General features: G+C 41.9%; 1 protein-coding gene across 1 annotated transcript in view; it reads left to right on the forward strand.

Moving 5' to 3' along the window:
* Window positions 1-4,663: 4,663 nt before the first annotated feature.
* The window catches only part of LOC138296718 (cytochrome P450 2K4-like), a 107,526-nt gene continuing 92,047 nt past the window's right edge, over window positions 4,664-20,142 (forward strand). The window contains exon 1 of the mRNA XM_069236119.1: window positions 4,664-5,143. Coding sequence (XP_069092220.1) covers window positions 4,958-5,143 — 186 coding nt within the window. The 5' untranslated portion in view covers window positions 4,664-4,957. The remainder of the gene's footprint in view (window positions 5,144-20,142) is intronic.

The raw sequence follows: 20,142 nt of genomic DNA on the forward strand, positions 1-20,142 counted from the left end.
AAAGGGTACAACAAAAATAATCTAAACAAATTAAAATGTATGCGATGTGGATCAAAGTAGGCATGTTCTAAGCAGTTCATAGGAATGTTAATTCGATTGTTGGAAAACAATTAGAGACTGAACATTGTATCCAAGATGTTGAAAGCGTAGTCTTGATGATTACAGAAGATAAGTCTAAGCAACATAATATTTTTAACACTGATATTGACAACCAGATATATCTTCCTCCAAAGTGCGAAGTTATCATTGATGGATTCTCAACTATAAAGCTAGTGGATTCTGGATCACCTTTTTCTATCATATCTGAGGCATTTTTCAACAAAAACTGGTCTGGACGGAAGTTGGAGAGCAATGACATTAAAGCTTATGGTTACAGTCAGACAATAATTAATATTTTAGGTTACTTTGTAGCTTCTATTTCTTGTCATGATCACAATATTTTAGGTAAAATTTATGTAGTTGACAAAGGACAGCATGTTTTGGGATGGAGACATCAAGGTAATCTTGGAATGGTTTTGGATCCATCTGCTGATGTTCAGGTGTATTGCATGACCATACAGCAAGGTATTGAAGTGATTATTTCAGAGTACAAAAATGTCTTTAGAAAAGAATTCGGTACTGTTAAAGGATTCACACATAACATTAAATTGAAAGTGGGAGCATTACCAGTCAGACACAAGTTAAGAGATGTTCCACTTAGTGTCAGGAAAGAACTTAGTATTTTGCTTGATCAATTACTTAAGGATGGTGTAATTGAACCAGTAGACTCCTCTGAATGGGTTTCTCCCATAGTTTTAGTTAAAAAAAAGAGTGGGTCTTTGAGATTATGTGCAGATTTGAGATCATTAAATAAACAAATTATTGTTGATTGCCATCCCCTACCAAAGATTCAAGAACTTTTTGCACTTTTGGGTGGAGCAAAATTCTTTACATCTCTTGATCTCAAATCAGCATATCATCAGATTACTCTTGATGAGGAATGCAGACATTTAACTACATTTATAACTCCAGAAGGGGCTTTCAGATGTACCCGCATGCCGTTTGGGTTGGCATCCGCTGCATCCGTATTCCAAAAGCTTATGCATAGGCTATTTACAAACATGGATGGAGTTATGGCTTTTCAAGACGACATCCTAATTTTTGCTGATACCATTGATTCTCATAATATGAGATTGTCAAAAGTACTGTCAGTTTTACAAGAAAAAGGGATGACACTACAAATGGAAAAATGTAAATTTTTAACCCAGGAGGTAGAGTATTTAGGACACACCATATCTTCGAAGGGTATAGCTCCTAAAGCTTGTTTGTTACAAGCTATAAAAGAGATGGGCATACCCTCTGATAAAGATCAATTAAGATCTTACCTGGGCTTGTGTGAATTTTACTCTAGGTTTGTGTTTCATTTTTCCCAAATAGCGTTACCTTTAAGAAATTTACTTAAGAAAGGAGTAAAATTTACATGGTTGAGTGAACATCAGGAGGCGTATGATAAACTTTAAAAAAGCATTATTGAGGCGGCACCATTGTCTCAGTTCAATCAAAATTTATGTTGTGCTGTTTAAGTTGATGCCAGCTCTGAAGGGTTAGGGGCAATACTTACTCAGAAAAATCATGTCACAGATAATACTGTGGCTTTCGCTTCAAGACCTCTTTCAGTTTCTGAATCTAAATATTCAACTATTGAGAGAGAAGCTTTAGCATGCACATGGGCAGTGGAACATTTTAAAACTTATTTGTGGGGCAGAGAATTTACCATTAAAACAGATCACAAACCCTTATTAGCATTGCTAAACAGTAACGGTACTGGTAGAGCATCTTCTCGTCTAGTCAGGATTTTATCAAAAATATATGAGTATAATTTCAAAGCAGTACATATTCAAGGAATTCTCAATTGTGTGGCTGACTGTCTATCCAGATTACCTGACAATTCTGTTAAATTGTTTCCTGAGACATTAGAAGAATGTGTGGTTGCTACTATAGATGATATTTTACCCCTATGTAAGGATGAGTTTTCCAAGGTTGCCTGGTGTAAGAGTTGTAGTGAGGATGAAGAATTACAAAACATTCAAAAATTTTGTAACACAGAATGGCCTAGTGAAAGGGTATTGTCACCATTTATGCAGATATGTTGGAAGGTCAGAAATTCAATTTCAGTATCAGGGGATTTCATCTTTAAAGATGATTGTGTGATTCCCCCTAAGGCGCTTCGCCCCAATATTATTAAGTTAGCTCACGCAGGACACTTAGGGGAAACCTTAACTAAAAATAAAATAAGAGAAATGTTTTGGTGGCCTTACATGGATAGGCAAATTTCAGGATTTGTCAAACAATGTGTAATTTGCTCTAATTCTGATAAGACTCTTGTCACCAGTAAATGTGTACCTGTTAAATCTGAGTTTCCATCAAGACCATGGAACAAAGTAGCGTTGGATATTTTGGGACCATATGATAATCTAGCTAGGTGCAAGATGTATATCATTGTACTTATTGATTACTTTTCTAAATGGGCAGAGGTCAAATGGATTGTCCAACCCACCACTGACAGTGTTATAAGATTTTTAAAAGAATGTTTCTTTAAGGAGGGGTTACCATCTAGCATTGTCACCGACAATGGTAAACAGTTCACATCCTTTAAGTTTCAGGAATTCATGAAAGTCAATAATATTTTGCATTTAAAAACTTCGCTTTATGCTCCAAATATGAATGGCCTTGTGGAAAGATTTAATAGGGTTATTGTGGAGGCTGTACAATCGGCCATAATCAATAGGGTTAATGTCAAAGAATTTGTTGAAGAAAAGATTTGGGCATATCATTCGTCCCCCAATTTGACAACTGGGTTTTCACCATTTTCCATGCTCAAAGGGCGTGTTCCACGCACCACTTTATCCCCTTCTTGGTTGAGAAAAGAATTGCCCATTATTGACCTTAGAAAAATGGATTTTGAGGCTAAAAGAAAAGTTGACAAGAAAAATAAGGGAGAATTAGACAAAAATAATATTGATAATACTAAGGTGAAAATTGGGTATTTTGTCAGGCTCAAACTCACTTATCGAGTGAGAAAGGGTGAGTCAAAGTTTTCAAAAGCATTCAAGGTTGTATGTGTGGGAAAAACCTCAGTCAAGTTGAATAATGATTCATGGTGGAGTCTAAGCAGAGTTGCTAAAGTCACTAATAGTACTGAAAAACATGATCCTAATTCATATATGGATTTGTCCTCAGGGGTGATGAAGAACATTTGTATGGATAAATCGCAATACTTTTCTCTTTCAGATTTTGAACGTGACAGTAACACAGAAAGATCTCAGTTGACACCTGGTATTGTGGATAATGAGGAGACTCCTATTGATTGCAATGAGGACTTTGAGATTATTGATTCCACTTTTGTGCCTATTGTGCCAAATGTCAATCAGCAGGATAATGTACAAGTCAAAGATTATGTCCATGAAAGAGTCAACAATGATAGTGTAGATCTTCCTAAAAGAGTATCTGTACTACCCAAAAAATATGCTGATTTTGTTTTGTGCTAAGTTATTTATTTATTTATTCTTTTTATTATAATATTGAAGAGAGGAGATATGTAGTAGTTTGTAAAGTAGGCATGTTCTAAACAGTTCATAGGAATGTTATATTTATCCACGTTTGTTTCATTTCCTTTTGTTTTATTTCCTCGTGCGTGCGTCTGTGCACGAGAGCATTCCTTTGTATTCTATTTGGAATGCATTGTTTGATTTACGAGTCAGTTGCTTCTCTATGCTTGCTCCTGTCAACCAGCCTCTCCATTGCTGGGAACTTTACTAAGAATAAACAAAACCTTTTTCCACCTTGCTTTTGGAACCACATTACAACATTTATAAATAAATATAATAAAAGACTGCATGTCTTATTAGTTGCATCGTTAAGGGACGCTGCCAGCAGAGTCTGCACTCGGAGACCTACGTGTGCTTTCCTTTACACATGCTTCATGGTTACACAACTGGGTGGTTACTACCTTGAGAGGAGGCAGACAGCATTAATTAACAAGATGGAAAACGAGCAGCGTGGATGGGATGAATACAGTGTGATGCATTGACCATAATGGTGCCGGGATTGTTAGTCTCACAACCCAAGGTCATCAACATTGAAAGGAAGGAAGGCTCTACTGTGGCTCGAACTTGCAACACAGTTATTGCCTGACAACTTGTCTTTAGTCTCTCAAACTGCTTGAGCAAATGGCATTCCTATGTCCACTCAAAGGCTGGCAAGTGCCGTCGTGTTTGAAGCACATTTCTGATCTTAGCATATGAACATAAGACAAAGCCAACAGATGCTGCATAGGCAAAACCTATTGGCTTTGCCAATGCTTGTTTCTTTTCTACCAACAACCCCCTGCTTTGGAAGTGTGTTGCTGAAAAACAGAAAGGAATGCTGAGCGGGCTGAATAAACACTGCGGCTGCCTCAGTCTTCAGTAGGGATCAAAGTGCACCCACCTCAAGGCAGAACACAGATCCACAAGGCTGGTGGGTGGCTCTACGCGGGGGGCGGAACCCTTGGGAGGTGGGGTGGGCTCGGAATAATTTTGCGTCACCATTAAACTTTAAGGGGCGCCTTCAATTAAACTATACTATTCTAGTTTACAAGCAGTCTTTACATTTGAACATTAACTGACTGCACACACTTGCATTTCTGCAGCAGGAGAGTATGGCGCACAGGTTTCTTATTTAGCTCTTAGTTTTTCTCTCGGCTTTACAACACAGGCGATATCCTACTCTTTTTTTCAGAAGAACGAGCACAGTTTTTTGTAAATTTAGAAAAAAAAAAACTTGACGCGTCGTGCCCCAAGAATCCCGCCCACTTGTCGCTCTGGCGCTGGAAGCAGAATAACAAGAATGTAAAACGCATTCAACATACAAATCACGTTAGCGCTTCGACACGGTTAAGGCTAGCCCTGCCTACGATTCGTTTCACTTTGAAAGAAACATGCATTTCACCGATCCCGTCGCCGCCCTTCTTTCCTGTGTTTTGGCCCTGGTGTTTGTTATAAAGATTATAAACAGATGGAAGAGCGACAAATACAAGAACTTTCCTCCGGGACCGAGACCGCTGCCAATCATCGGTAATTTGCACATTCTCAATCTGAAGAGACCTTACCTAACCCTACTCAAGGTGAGCAAACGGGGACACGCTTTGTTCCCATGCAAATGTCATTACAGGCATATTATATGGCCGCTGTAGACTCCGATTTCACTTTAATTGAAGTTAGTTTTACACGAGTGCACTAAGAAAGAAGGGGGTCACCAAACCTCCCACCACTTCCAGTACAAGAAGAACTGTAATTACGTATTTATTTTACTGACGCTGTTCGTGCAGTTACAAATGACTTTAGCCGAGGACACTATGGGCATAGTTAACAATATGGAAACTTTGGTAAAGCAGATAGGTCTCACTTTTAGGGTCCAGCCTGGCAGTGCATGCGAGACACTCTTTTTTTCAAATCTTGGAGCCCACCTGTCACTCACCATTTGTTGGTTTGCCGGGCACTCTTCTTTACAGCCTTGTAATTCGTCAAGGGATGTCTGGCATCAGTTCCGTTCCTCTGTATGCAGCCGGAATCAAGAACTAATTGATTTAAACTTAATTGGTGCCTGTTAGACCTGACAGCCTTAGGGTAGTCACCCCTACATTTTGCCTGCCTCCCTCCACTTTTTGGACACTGTTTTTGCTGGTTTATAGACTCTGCGCACTTTACCCCTGCTAACCAGGGCTAAAGTGCATATGCTCTCTCCCCTAAAACATGGTAACCTGGAATCATACCTGATTGGACTATTAATTTACTTATAAGTCCCTAGTAAGGTGCACTTTATGTGCATAGGGCTGGTAAATTAAATGCTACTAGTGGGCCAGCAGCACTGGTTGTGCCACCCACTTAAGTAGCCCCTTTTCCGTGTCTCAGGCCTGCCCTTGCAAGGCCTGTGTGTGCAGTTTCACTGCCACATCGACTTGGCATTTAAAAGTTCTTGCCAAGCCTAGAACTCCCCTTTTTCTACATATAAGTCACCCTTAATGTGTGCCCTAGGTAACCCCTAAGGCAGGGTGCTGTGTAGGTAAAAGGCAGGACAAGTACCTGTGTAGTTATATGTCCTGGTAGTGTAAAACTCCTAAATTCGTTTTCACACTACTGTGAGGCCTGCTCCCTTCATAGGCTAACATTGGGGCTGCCCTCATACACTGTTGAAGTGGCAGCTGCTGATCTGAACGGAGCAGGAAGGTCATATTTAGTATGGCCAGAATGGTAATACAAAATCCTACTGACTGGTGAAGTCGGATTTAATATTACTATTCTAGAAATGCCACTTTTAGAAAGTGAGCATTTCTTTGCTCTTAAATCCTTCTGTGCCTTACAATCCACGTCTGGCTGGGCTTGGTTGACAGCCCCTTGTGCATTCACTCAGACACACCCCAAACACAGGGTACTCAGCCTCACTTGCATACATCTGCATTTTGAATGGGTCTTCCTGGGCTGGGAGGGTGGAGGGCCTGCCCTCACACAAAGGACTGCCACACCCCCTACTGGGACCCTGGCAGACAGGATTGAACTGAAAGGGGACCTGGTGCACTTCTTAGCCACTCTTTGAAGTCTCCCCCACTTCAAAGGCACATTTGGGTATAAAACAGGGCCTCTGCCCTACCTCGAGATGGAGAAGAAACCTGAACCAGAAACTACATCCTGCCAAGAAGAACTGCCTGGCTGCTCAAAGGACTCACCTGCCTGCTTTCTACAAAGGACTGCTGTCTTGCTGTTGCCCTGCTGCCCTGCTGAACTTGTCTGGCTGTGAAAGTGCTCTCCAAGGGCTTGGATAGAGCTTGCCTCCTGTTCCCTGAAGTCTCAGGACCAAAAAGACTTCTCTTTTTCACTTGGAAGCTCCGTGCGCCGAAAATTTCGACGCACAGCTTGTTCCGCGGCGAGAAAAACGCCGCACACCAAAGCTGACCGACGCGACACTCTGGGGCCGATCGAAAATCCGACGCACGGCTTCGCAAGGATAACGCCGCCCGACCTCTAGAGAAATCGACGCAACGCCTGCCGTGAGATCGTAATTTCAACGCGCAGCCCCACAGACCGACGTCTAGAGGAGAAATCGACGCGGCGCCTGCCGTGAGATCGTAATTTCGACGCGCAGCCCCGCAGACCGACGCGCAGCCGGAGAACAAGCAGGAAAATCCACGCACAGACCCGGGACATCTGGTAATCCCCGCGATCCACAGAAAGAGACTGTCCGCGCGCCGGAAAACGACGCACGACTTTCCCGCGTGGAAAATAACGACGCAAGTCCGTGTGTGCTGGGGAGAAATCGACGCACACTCCCTTTTTCCACGCACCTCTTCCTTTGTGGCCTTCTGAGGAGATTTTTCCACGCTAAACCAGGTACTTGTGCTTGAAAGAGACTTTGTTTATATTCTAAAGACTTAAGACACTTTATATCACTTTTCAGTGATATCTCTACAATTTCCCATTGCAACTTTATTCTTTTTGACCTACAATTATCCTGATAAATATTATATATTTTTCTAAACACTGTGTGGTGTATTTTTGTGGTGCTATATGGTGGTATTGTATGATTTATTGCACAAATACTTTACACATTGCCTTCTAAGTTAAGCCTGACTGCTCGTGCCAAGCTACCAGAGGGTGGGCACAGGATAATCTTGGATTGTGTGTGACTTACCCTGACTAGAGTGAGGGCTTTTGCTTGGACAGGGGGTAACCTGACTGCCAACCAAAAACCCCATTTCTAACAGTGCCCATCCACTGCTCCCCATGTGAACGAGGTACTGTTTTGTTCTAACTTCTAGGGCAGTGGTTCCCAACCTTTTGACTTCTGTGGACCCCCACTTTACCATTACTGGAGCCTAGGGACCCCCACTGAATCTTTATAGGACTCTGGGGACCCCCTACTGAGTCATTACTGAAAGGTGAGGGCCTAATCTGTTGATGTTATTTAGTTTTCTAAGCAGTCGCGGACCCCCTGAGGAGGCTTCGCGGACCCCGAGGGGTCACCGGACCACAGGTTGGGAACCACTGTTCTAGGGCCCTGCCAACAGTAGACTTGTGACTGGCAAGAACGTGCCCAGCAGGACAAACAAAATTGCAAATTTTAATTTTTTTAAAGCTAGCTTTATTTTATTTTAAGTCGTCTTTTCTCAGTTTCCACTCTTTTTTTTTTTTTTGCTCGTGGGCGCCTTTGTTAAAAGATGACAATTAACTTGTTCAAAATATGCGAGACCTATTGCGTTGCAAATGCTTGTTAGGTTTCGCCTGCACAGTGCTTGGCTGTGCTTGTGAAATCTATTGTTCATGTATCTAAAAAAGGGCTCATATCCCTGCCCCCCTGCATTGGTTCCTGTGCTGGCCACTTATTTTTCCTCTACTTCTATTGGCTGTACAATATTTCCTGCATTTGCCAATAATTGTTCCTTGTGTGTTTGCTCTTATCATTGTCCTGAAGCCCAAGTTCTGTTTACATTCGCTTTTGGGGAACTTTTTTTTTTTTGTGTAATAGTTTGGCTGCACAGTGCTTGCGCAGTGCTTGTTTTGTTTGTCTTCCGCCCTTTACCTAATTTCCCCGTGGGTGTAGGCATTTCATGAGCAAGCTTGTTTCTAACCCGTCCACTGTTCATTCTTTTATTTTAATAATTTAAGGTAGTGCAAAGGTATTGGATGACTTTATATGAGCACCAGTTGAATTAAGGGATATGCACAGAATTACAGGATATTGAGTTTCCCTCCGAGACTCAAACCCTGCTCCCCAGCTAGTGGGTTGGCACTCTACCCCTTAGCCACATTCTGTGCTCAAATCGAGAAGATAAGCATAAAAGATGTTTGGTACTCCTTTGGAATGCACAATTAAAATGCATTTTCATTATGCGCTCCAAAGCATCGCCAGCCATCTGTTTTTCTATCACACTTGTTCGACAGCAGTTGCCTCTAAAGCCGCATTACCCACCTCCAGGGATTGTTTTTCAGGGCCTTTCATTTGCCTTTTAGTGCACTTGTTTTAGGCGGCAGCAGCAGCACAGTTCTACTTGAAAAGAGAAATTCTAATTTAAAGGCTCTTTCCAGATGCCGCAGCCACAGGTTTATTTGTAGCTCTGATGCTCCCAATCTGCGCTCCAGCCTAGCTCCTTTCTGCTGCTGAAAGACATTTGCTGTGCCATTAGGGACCTCGTAGGCCATTGTTAGAAATGGGGTTAGCGTTAAAAAGTACCTGAGTAGCGTCAAAATAACTCACACGGGTGAGTGTGTGTCAAAAAAGATAAGCGGTGTGACGATTTCTCACTGCAAGCAAGCTTGTGCATTGTTTCTTCTCTCCGCAGGCGAGCGATGCGTTGATCCGGTCAGCACTCTTGGGTCCGGGCAGGCCTTGCGTGGCTTTTACACGCCCAGCGGTGTTTGCGTCAGAAATTCAGCCGCACCATGGTCCGAAAACCACGCAGCGCGGATTGCGATCTCACCAGCCTCCGTCAGCGATGCTGCGCGTAGCTACCCCAGCTCCAGGCATCGATCTTCCAGTTGCGTTGCAGGCGAGCGTCGATTTTCAGCCACGAAGCCGGCAACGTGTCAATTTTTCAGCCGCAGATCGGAGTTGTGTCGATCTTTTCCCGGCACGGCGGTCGGTGCGTGGATTTCTCACTCTTAGGCTGCCAGCTTATCTTCTCAGGGCCCCAGGAATTGGATGGGCACCACTTGGCAGAGTAGGAGTATCTCCAGAGACTCCAGGTGCTGGCAGAGAGAAGTCTTTGCTGTCCCTGAGACTTCAAACAACTGGAGGCAAGCTCTAAATCAAGCCCTTGAAGAGTTCTTCACAAGAAGGAAAGCAACACAAAGTCCAGTCTTTGTCCTGTAGCGCAGGCAGAAGCAGCAACTGCAGGGGGGCTCCACAAAGCACAGTCACAGGCAGGGCAGCTCTTCTTCCTCAGTTCTTCAGCTCTTCTCCAGGCAGAGGTTCCTCTTGGTTTCCAGAAGTGTTCTAAAGTCTGTGGTTTTGGGTGCTCTTCTGTTAGAAATGGGGTCTTTGGTTGACAGTCAGGTTACCCCCTGTTCATGCAAGGATCCTCACTCTAGTCAGGGTAAAAGAGGATCACCCTCAGCTAACCACTGCTTACCCCCTTGGTAGCTTGGCAGAGCAGTAGGCTTAACTTCAGAGTGCTAGGTGTAAAGTATTTGTACCAAGAAACACTAACTTAATGACAACACTACAAAATGACACAACACAGGTTTAGAAAAATAAGGAATATTTATCTAAACAAAACAAGACCAAAACGACAAAAATCTGACATACACAAGTCAAGTTATGAATTTTTAAAGATTAAACTCAAAAATAGCGCTTAGAAACACAAAATGCTTCGATAAGGTGTTAACACGGCATCGTAACGGAGTCGTTCCCAACAATGCAACACCAGCGGTGCCGGACACGGAGTTGCGTAGACCCCCAGGTATAGTACCTTTGGTGAAGAGTGAAAACAAGTCGATGCGCGAAGTCGGGGATTGCGGCGTCTGTGCAAAACATTGAATCTGCGTGCTTCGAGCGGCGTCGGTCACGACGTGGTGCAGCGACTTCCACGGAGTCGCGGACTTCGGCGGGGCTGCAGCGATGTCGGGCCTGCGAAGGTCGTCACGTTCCATCGAAGATCACGGAGTCTGGTGCAGGTGGCGTCACCGGATTCAGCAGCGGCGTCTGTCCGAAGTGGTCCAAAGTCGATTTCCTTGAATTTCCACCAGCTTTCCTTTCAAGGGCCTAGGGACTGGATAGGGCACCACTTGTCAGAGCAGGAGTCTCTCCAGGGACTCCAGGTGCTGGCAGAGAGAAGTCTTTGCTGTCCCTGAGACTTCAAACAACAGGAGGCAAGCTCTAAATCAAGCCCTTGGCGATTTCTTCACAAGATGGAAGGCACACAAAGTCCAGTCTTTGCCCTCTTACTCTGGCAGTAGCAGCAACTGCAGGATAGCTCCACAAAGCACAGTCACAGGCAGGGCAGCTGTTCTTCCTCAGCTCTTCAGCTCTTCTCCAGGCAGAGGTTTCTCTTGGTTTCCAGAAGTGTTTCTAAAGTCTGTGGTTTTGGGTGCCCTTATCATACCCATTTTGCCCTTTGAAGTAGGCTTACTTCAAAGGAAAGTCTCTCTTGATTGTGAAACCCTGCCTTGCCCAGGCCAGGCCCCAGACACACACAAGGGGGTTGGAGACTGCATTGTGTGAGGGCAGGCACATCCCTTTCAGGTGTGAGTGACCACTCTTCCCCTCCCTCCTAGCACAGATGGCTCCTCAGGAAATGCAGACTACACCCCAGCTCCCTTGGTTTCACTGTCTAGTGAGAAGTGCAACCAGCCCAACTGTCAAAGTGACCCAGACAAGGAATCCACAAACAGGCAGAGTCACAGAAATGGTTTAAGCAAGAAAATGCCCACTTTGTAAAAGTGGCATTTTCAAACACACAATCTTAAAATCAACTTTGTTAAAAGATGTATTTTTAAATTTTGAGCTCAGAGACCCTAAACTCCACATGTCCATCCGCCCCCATGTGGGATCTACACTTTAATCATATTTAAAGGTAGCCCCCATGTTAACCTATGAGAGGGACAGGCCTTGCAACAGTGAAAAACGAATTTAGCAATATTTCACTGTCAGGACATTAAAACACATTCCTAATATGTCCTACCTTAACCATACACTGCACCCTGCCCTTGGGGCTACCTAGGGCCTTCCTAAGGGGTGCCTTACTTGTAAGAAAAGGGAAGGTTTAGGCCTGATAAGCGGGTACACTTGCCAAGTCGAATTTACAGTTAAAAACTGCACATAAAGACACTGCAGTGGCAGGTCTGGGACATGATTACAGGGCTACTTATGTGGGTGGCACAACCAGTGCTGCAGGCCCACTAGTAGCATTTGGTTTACAGGCCCTTGACACCTCTAGTGCACTTTACTAGGGACTTACTAGTAAATCAAATATGCCAATCATGGATAAGCCAATTAACCATACAATTTACTCCGAGAGCATGTGCACTTTAGCACTGGTTAGCAGTGATAAAGTGCTCAGAGTTCAAAAGCCAACAGCAACAGGTCAGAGAAAATTGGAGGCAGGAGGCAAAAAGATTGGGGATGACCCTGCATACGCAAAAAAGTCCAACAGTCATGTGATGAAGTTGCCGCCACGCCGGAAATACTTAGATGATGAAACGGCGTACGTTGACATGATTTTTCAGAAGGGAACAGGTGCGTGGGGCGTCATCTCTATATAGTTAAGTGCAAGCCTTGTGTATGTTAGAGCACTGGTGCTGTTTACAGATGAATTTGCTGATGTTTTGTTCTGATTGCTCTAGGTGGTCAGAAAGCCGACTAAACAATTGGTTACCCTCACCCGGTTGGACACCTAGCCTGAGTGACTGCGGGCAGACATACAGTTAACACTGCTGTCTGGGCGATAGTCGGTCTGACTGCTACATGCCTTAATCCATGTAAATCTCCATGTTAAACTGTGTGAATGCCATTGTACAATGCCCATTGATAACAAATGTCCCCAGAGCTTGCAACTGCTGGTAAGTGTGCTTGCACCTTACAGTTGCATTGTTTGTCCTGTTTTTAAGGCGTTTTCCATGAGTGCACCAAACCTCAGTGCTTAGCTAGATTCAGTGCACTGTCCTGTCCTTTGCAACCAGTTTTCCATGTGCACTTTGGTGTGTGGAATGTGCACAGCTCTGCTGTTGGATACAGTAAAGTCACCAGTGCTTGTGATTGTGCAGTTCTGCTGCTAAGGCTGTTATAGAAGGACAGGAGGAGCAGCAACATGCAGCTAGTGCTTGGAGAGGCCTGTGGAGTCTGCAGGCTCTCAGGATCAGATCTTGGAGCACCCCAAAATGATGCAGTAAAAGCCCGTCCCTGGGTCACGATGAGGGAGGGGATAGTGGTCAGGATTTGATTCCTCACAGAGAGTCAATATTTGCATTTTGTACACAACCTTAATCTTTTATTGGGATCCTTGTTCATATAGAGGGATGTTGAGAAATGGACTGTTACAGATCAATGCTCTGTGTTTTTTTTTTTTTTTTTTTTTTTTTTTTTTTTTTTTTAAAGTTGTTGCATGTAAAACATATGTATTTTGGTATGGTGGTACCCACCTTTTTAGTGATTCTGTCTCTCATCTTCTAATGATGCAAGAAACAGAATTCCCATATTATATTGCCATTTCTCTCTAGTGGCATAAAAGACCCAGGACATATTGTTTGGGGTCACGGGCAAGAAGTTTTCAGGTTCAGTACAACCCTTTGGCTGCCAGTTTACAGGGAAAAACACTGTCTTCAGTTCAGGTTATATCTGTGTTCATACGCTAATGCTGTTCGAACTTCTATGTATGGGTCATTAATACAAAGCTTTTATTATTAGGGTCAGCACTCTAAATAAACATTGTAAGGTCATACTGTATAACTGTCAGTGGTTACAGTAAATAAATGTGCACATATGTTTTTGAAACGTTTAATGTGAGGCTATGTATAATCCTCCCAGAATGCTCTCTGATTAGATGCAGATGTTTGTAGAAACTTGTAAACAAGCTTGATGATTCTTTGCTTTCAAAGTAAAATGTTGAGAAAAAAAATGCAAGCAGGAAAAAAAAGTTTTGCTAAATTACTGTGAAATTTTAGTTACTATTTCTTTGAAGCATCATTTAGTAAAATGTGTTGATGCATTCCAGTATTTCAACAAAATATTCATAATGGAAAATCAGTGTAACCATTTTCAACAAGATTATGGGAAACTTGAAAATAAACAAGCACTTGCAAAGCCAACCAATCCGACAGTGGTTGTCAGTCTTTTGGCTTTTGTAATACTTTATTGTTGTCAGAGCTGCCAGGCCCTCACCATTGTAACAAACATTGGCAAAAAGCAAAAAAAAAATTTGGGGCTCAAAAAGCACACATTGCCATAGTAGTTCCTAGCAGTGAACAAAACTGCTTTAAGTGCCAATATGCTCCTTGTGGAACAGCAGAATACTATCACTCACAGTAAAGCCAGCCGATAGAGAGGGAAATAATAAAAACAAAATATCTTGGCTAGTGCCAGACCTATTTAGGGGCCCAATTCTTAAAGAAAGTCACAAAAGTGCACCCATGACACATGTCTTTACATTAATGGCTTTTATGAATTCACAAAAATTTACAAAAGTAGACCAGGAGATAGACCTCCAAGAAAATATTTGTGAACTGTATTTTAGCATGAGCAAATTTGCGTGTGTAGATTTCCTCATGTGAAAATCTACTGAGCGTTCACAAGTTCACTTTCCCTCCAACCACTTTTTTTACTACCCTGGAAGAACTTCATCTTCTGCCTTTGTCAGGAGTTAATTTCCAACCTTTCTTAGTATGGGGAAAGATTAGAGAAGAGCTGGTGAAAATCCCCAAAACATGCAAGTTAGTAGGTTTACACAGACTCAAAGGTATTCCAGCCCTGGAACTATTCCTGTTTCCTCCAGTATGTAGATTTCCAGAAAGGTGTCAAAATAAGGAAACTGCTATAGTAGGGATTGCAATTGCTAGTATTCAAGCCCCACTATAGTATTGGCCCTGGCGTAATCCAAAAGGTTATTATCAGAGCTCTTACATAATGAGATTTCTGCCATAATTTGTTGCCCCACTACATGGCGCAGGGGTGTGGAATTTATTAAAATATCTACTTGTCTGGGGGACAGGTTGCTTCTCAAATCTACTTGTCCTGTAAAAAGATCTACTTGTCCCTTTGGTGCCATGTAGTGTGGCGACAAATTATGGCAGCAATTAATAGCCTCTCTGATTATGCCAGGGCTACTACCATAGTAGGGTTTGAATACTTGCAGTTTCAATTCCTACTGTAGCAATTTCCTTATTTTGCCACCTTTCTGCAGATCTGCATACTGGGGCTGGAGGAAACAGTAAGCAATAGTTCCAGGGCTGGAATGCCTTTGAGTCTGCAAGCCTACTAACCTGCATGTTTTAAAGATTTTTACCAGCTTCTCTCGAATATTTTCCCATAATAAGAAAGGTTAGACATTTACTCCGGACAATAGCAGAATTAGAACTTCTTCCAGAGTTGGGAAGAAAGTGGCTGGAGGGAAAATGAACTTGCAAATGCTCAATAGATTTTCACATGAGCAAATCTACACATCGTATTTACCCATGCTAAAATACAGTTCACAAATATTTTACAGGGGTACAACATATACCATGGGTGCACTTTTGTGACTTTCTTTAAAAATTTGGGGCCACATGTAGGTAGGTTCAGATTTGTGACCTGCAAATTGCGAGTCGCAAATCCGAATGTAGGATGGTGTCCTTGACACCATCTGTGATTCGCAAGGGCTTCGCAAATGCCCACCTCATGAATAATCATGAGGTGGGTCTCAATTTGCGACCCCCTCGCGAATGGTGGCCTGCTGGAGACAGCAGACCATCATGTCTGTGACTGCTTTTCAATAAAGCAGTTTTTTTTTGTAATGCAGCCCGTTTTCCTTAAAGGAAAACAAGATGCATAACAAAAATGAAACGTTTTCGTTTCATTTTTTCAGAGCAGGCAGTGGTCCGCAGGACCACTGCCTGCTCTGAAAAAATGTTTACAGTGACATTCACAATGGGGAAGGGGTCCCATGGGGATCCCTTCCCTTTTGTGAAAGTGTTAGCACCCATTTGAAATGGGTGCAAACTGCGATTGGTTTGCGCCCGCGGTCACAAAACAATCCTACATTGCACTGCGAGTCGCAATTAGGAAGGGAACACCCCTTACTAATTGCGAGTCACAAACCCGTTTTGTGATTCGGTAACCAGGTTACCGAATCGCAAAACTGGGTTTGTGCATCGCAATGTGCTTTTTGCATGTCGCAAACAGCGAAAGTCGCTATTTGCGACATGCAAAAAGCTACCTACATGTGGGTCTTGGTCCCTGATTAGGTCTGGTGTGAACAAAGACATTTTGTTTTTATTAAACTTCTATTTCTCTCTCTTTCGGCTGGCTTTACTGTGAGTGATCGCATTCTGCTCTTCCACAAGGAGCATATTGCCACACAAAGTAGTTTTGTTCAGTGTCAGGAACTACAGTGGCAATCAGTGACATAAACGAAACTGGAGGGTGCCCCTTTGCAAAGAACATGGAGGAGCCCCCTCTCCAGACTCACTCAGGGCAGGTGATGTGCTGAAGGGGCCCCCTGGAGGGCGGCTGCGGGCCTTTGTTATGCCGCTGGTGGCAACGTGTGCTTTTAGAGTTCAAAAACTTTTTGGGGGGGTTTTGCCAGTGTTTGTTACAATGTTGAGGGCCTGGTAGCTCCCACAACAATAAAGTGTTACAAAAGCCATGTCAAAACAAGACACGCATTGATGAAACTAAAAGACTTATAAAAATATGTCAGATCAGTTGGCTTTGTCAGTGTTTGTTTATTTTCATGCTTCCTATAATCGTGTTGAAAATGGTTACACTGATTTTCCATTAGAAATATTTTTGGGAAATACTAGCATGCATCAACACATTTTACTAAATGACACTTCATTTGCATATAATCAGAGAGCATTCTGGGAGCATTATACTTAGCCTCTTAGCCTAAACTTTTCAAACATGTATGTACACGTATTTTTTTTTGTACTGGAACCAACGTCAGTAGTGAAGTGTGACCTTAAAACATTTATTTACAGCACTCACTCTAATAATGAAGACTTTCAAATAATGAACCATAAATACAAGTTCGAACAGCATTATCTTTTGGAAACACATTACCTCAACTGCAGAGAGTTCCATGCTTTGTAAACAGGCAGCCAAAGGGTTTGTGCTGCAGGGGGTTGGGCCTACTTGTCCCAAGGACAAAACAAACATAAAAACTTGTTGCCCTTGACCCCAAACAAGATGTCCCGGGCGTCGGGCGATAGGAATTCCACATCCCTGATGGCACCAAATGGACAAGTAGATTATTTTACAGAACAAGTACATTTAAAAAGCAACCTGTCCCATGGGCAAGTAGCTATTTTACTAAATTCCACACCCCTGGGCATATCACACATTCCTAATATTCCATACATACAAGCAGCATTTTTCTATGTGTCTACAGCACCAAAGACCTTTGGTCTGAGCTACATCTTCCTGGATTGCTTCCACAAACATATGTTTTTGTAAAGTGGGTTACTTTAACCCATGAATACTGATTCTCATGCTCTATAGTACCGGAAATGTGTGTACTTACGAGCCAAGGATACCTGTATCCTCTAAAATGTGTTCTTTTTGAGAAGTGACAGTACTGGTCCATTAAATATATAATCGACATGCCAATGTATCTGTTCAATAAATGACGATTATTAAAAGGTGGTGACATTGGTATATTAAATACTAACGTTATTGATAATAAGTTTCAGCACTGCACCGTTGAGAAGAATGACATTGAATAGTGGCAATGCAGATTCATTGACGAGTGACTCCGTTGTTGAGACATGTGTCTGCTGGTTTGTTAAATTATAAAATTATCTCTCAAAATGGTCTCAATTCAATTGTCGAAGAGTGTGAGTACACCTTTTTGAAAAGCAGGAATGCACCTTATCACATCTGGTCATTTGCTGTTTATTGGATATTCATGGTTGTCATTTGCCCAAGTGTTGTTTACACATTATGTTCATCTATCCTGCTAGCATTGAGGTATCATCATAGACGCACATTTCCTGTCTCTGTCCATTTATATGTTTGACAATGAAAAATTATCAGGACACGGGCAGCTTGACAGTTGTGTCAAACCATTATCCTTTGTTTCTAAATTTGGTATTTTGGATTTCAGTTGCAGTGCCAAGATCATTTTTGGTCTGCCGTATGCTGCAAGTGTGTGTTTGTCACCTTTTTGTGGGTTTAGCATAAAAGCTGTAAGCATCACATCCATGCATCTCCAGGAAAATATGCTTTTTGTGCATGAATGTTTAGCCACTTGTAAATTTTTGGAGTGGGTGGAATGTTGCAAATTCACTCAGTTTTTATGTAACTCTGTGAGTTCCGCCCAATCCTAGTTTCTGTAAGGAAGGTGAGCTACTGCTCAAGATTTCATATCTAAGTATCCAGAAGCCCTTCCACACTGCCCTCAAAACTGTTACCTATTAGAGCCACCATAGTTTGCTTTCAGAAGACATTCTGAATGTTCATAAATAAACGTTGATGTCTATAGCACTCATTTTCCTTTTTTGTTGAGCTTTGATTTGGTGCTGACATATTTTCCTGTGTCATGAAAGCCTCAATTGAGCCAATATATTTTACATTACTTTCAGTTGTGTGGATTCTTCCAAACTGCATCTAGCTATTCCAGGTATTTATCAACTACTACCTGCATACGTTTCCCTATCATATCAATTTTCTTTCCTGAGGATTTTTTAAGTCTGAACTGAAACGAAAATTGACGATACATAATTATGACAGGAGTCCTTCCACAAATGCAGCAGCGGTAAAATCAAGCTTACTGTAGCAAATTGCTTTTTCCCAGAACCTCTGGGACATCAGTGGCACATCCCAGAATTGACTCCTTCAAATGCCTTCCCCAACGTAATGCCATCCACAAAGTTCACCCGCATAGTCTGACTGAAGGAGCAAAAACGATTTTCTATTGCATTCTTTTTCTAAATTGCACATAGATAAATAATCTTGTTTTATGTTAGCTACAATTTTTTCTCACTGCTGGCATTTGCCATGTCTTTGTTAAAAAAAATTATATTCTTCAGGCACATCAAAAATGTCATGGAAATCAAGATAAATAACAACAGTAGAGACAAAGAGACTTCAGGGGCCACTTCTACGGTCCTAACTATTCTCCACTGCTCCAATCAGGTTTCGATTTCTGCCATTCAGGTTACAGACACAAATCTCTGCGGTGCTTTAACTAATAGAGTTTCATAAAGTACTGTACTGCATTTCCCACTGATTAACTTAAGTTGCATCAAATATATTGAATTACACAAAACAAAGTTAAAAATCACATAGGTGAAACCTAATGCATTCATCTTCATCAATTCCGAGTTTGTGCATGCATTGGTAAATTGTGACTCCAAGTAGCTAATACCTGTAGAATGGAGGGACCATGAGTGGGTGTCTGGATGTGTTGGAGCATAACCTTTTGTAATGCTTGTAGTGACCCAGTCATCAGAAAAAGGTGACAATGTATTACTTATGCTTGACATCCTAATGTAGAAAGCTGCACTGACACATTTTAAAAGTGTTTTAATTTGTTAGTTGTCCCAATTGTGCCTTCCTTATCAAACAATATCTTAGAGAAAAATAAATAATGTTAAAGAGTAGTTTAGACTGCAGACTAACTGCTAGTATCAAAACAAAATTTGGTTTTCTAATGGTTAATGTGTGATTTATGAACTTTAAGTTATGTGTAAATGAGAATAACATACTTCTATGTTATACCTAATGTAATGCATTAACAAAGTTTTACAATTTATAATGAAATGTGTACTTATTGTGATGATATATTATTAATGATAAATTAACAATTTTGCATATTATGTGCGTTTTATTAACAACAATTTTTAATGCATTTTATATTTCTTGTGTTAGCATAACTTAGGCCTGCAGAATTCGTATTTGCAGTTATGTAAAAGTGATGAATCGTTGTTCTTTCTAGCATGAATATTTCTCTAGGTTCTGTTCCCATGAGATGCTTTTCAGATAGCAAACGGTTCTTTCTTCATCTGCAGAGACTTTTAGTTTAGAGAACTTGGAAAGAACATCCAGGCCTGTGGACTTTAAGTGAAGTAATTTGTTTTAAATTACCTAAATTCACATGGAACTGAGACGATCGTATTGCAAAACCTGGGAACTAAAGTGGATTGTTGCAAAGGAATACAAAATGTTTCAAACTGATTGGAGTTACACGGAGAGAGGAGATGTTCCCATGACATACTTGAGAAAATAGCGGACTGTTACAACCTCAAGTTTTAATTAACATTTTGATGATGCCCTTGTGCGCGTGACATGATGACATAAAACCAACAAATCATTTTTATTTAGGCGTTTCTTCTTGGGGGTAGAGCTCGTAAGTTGGAGGCAATCTCTCTGCAGATCTTCTGCCTTCTTGACCCCAGATTCTCTCTCTGCACCTTCCCTGATGACATGCCTGACTGTACTTTG

This window comes from Pleurodeles waltl, chromosome 5 (assembly GCF_031143425.1).
Source record: "Pleurodeles waltl isolate 20211129_DDA chromosome 5, aPleWal1.hap1.20221129, whole genome shotgun sequence".
Classification (NCBI taxonomy): domain Eukaryota; kingdom Metazoa; phylum Chordata; class Amphibia; order Caudata; family Salamandridae; genus Pleurodeles; species Pleurodeles waltl.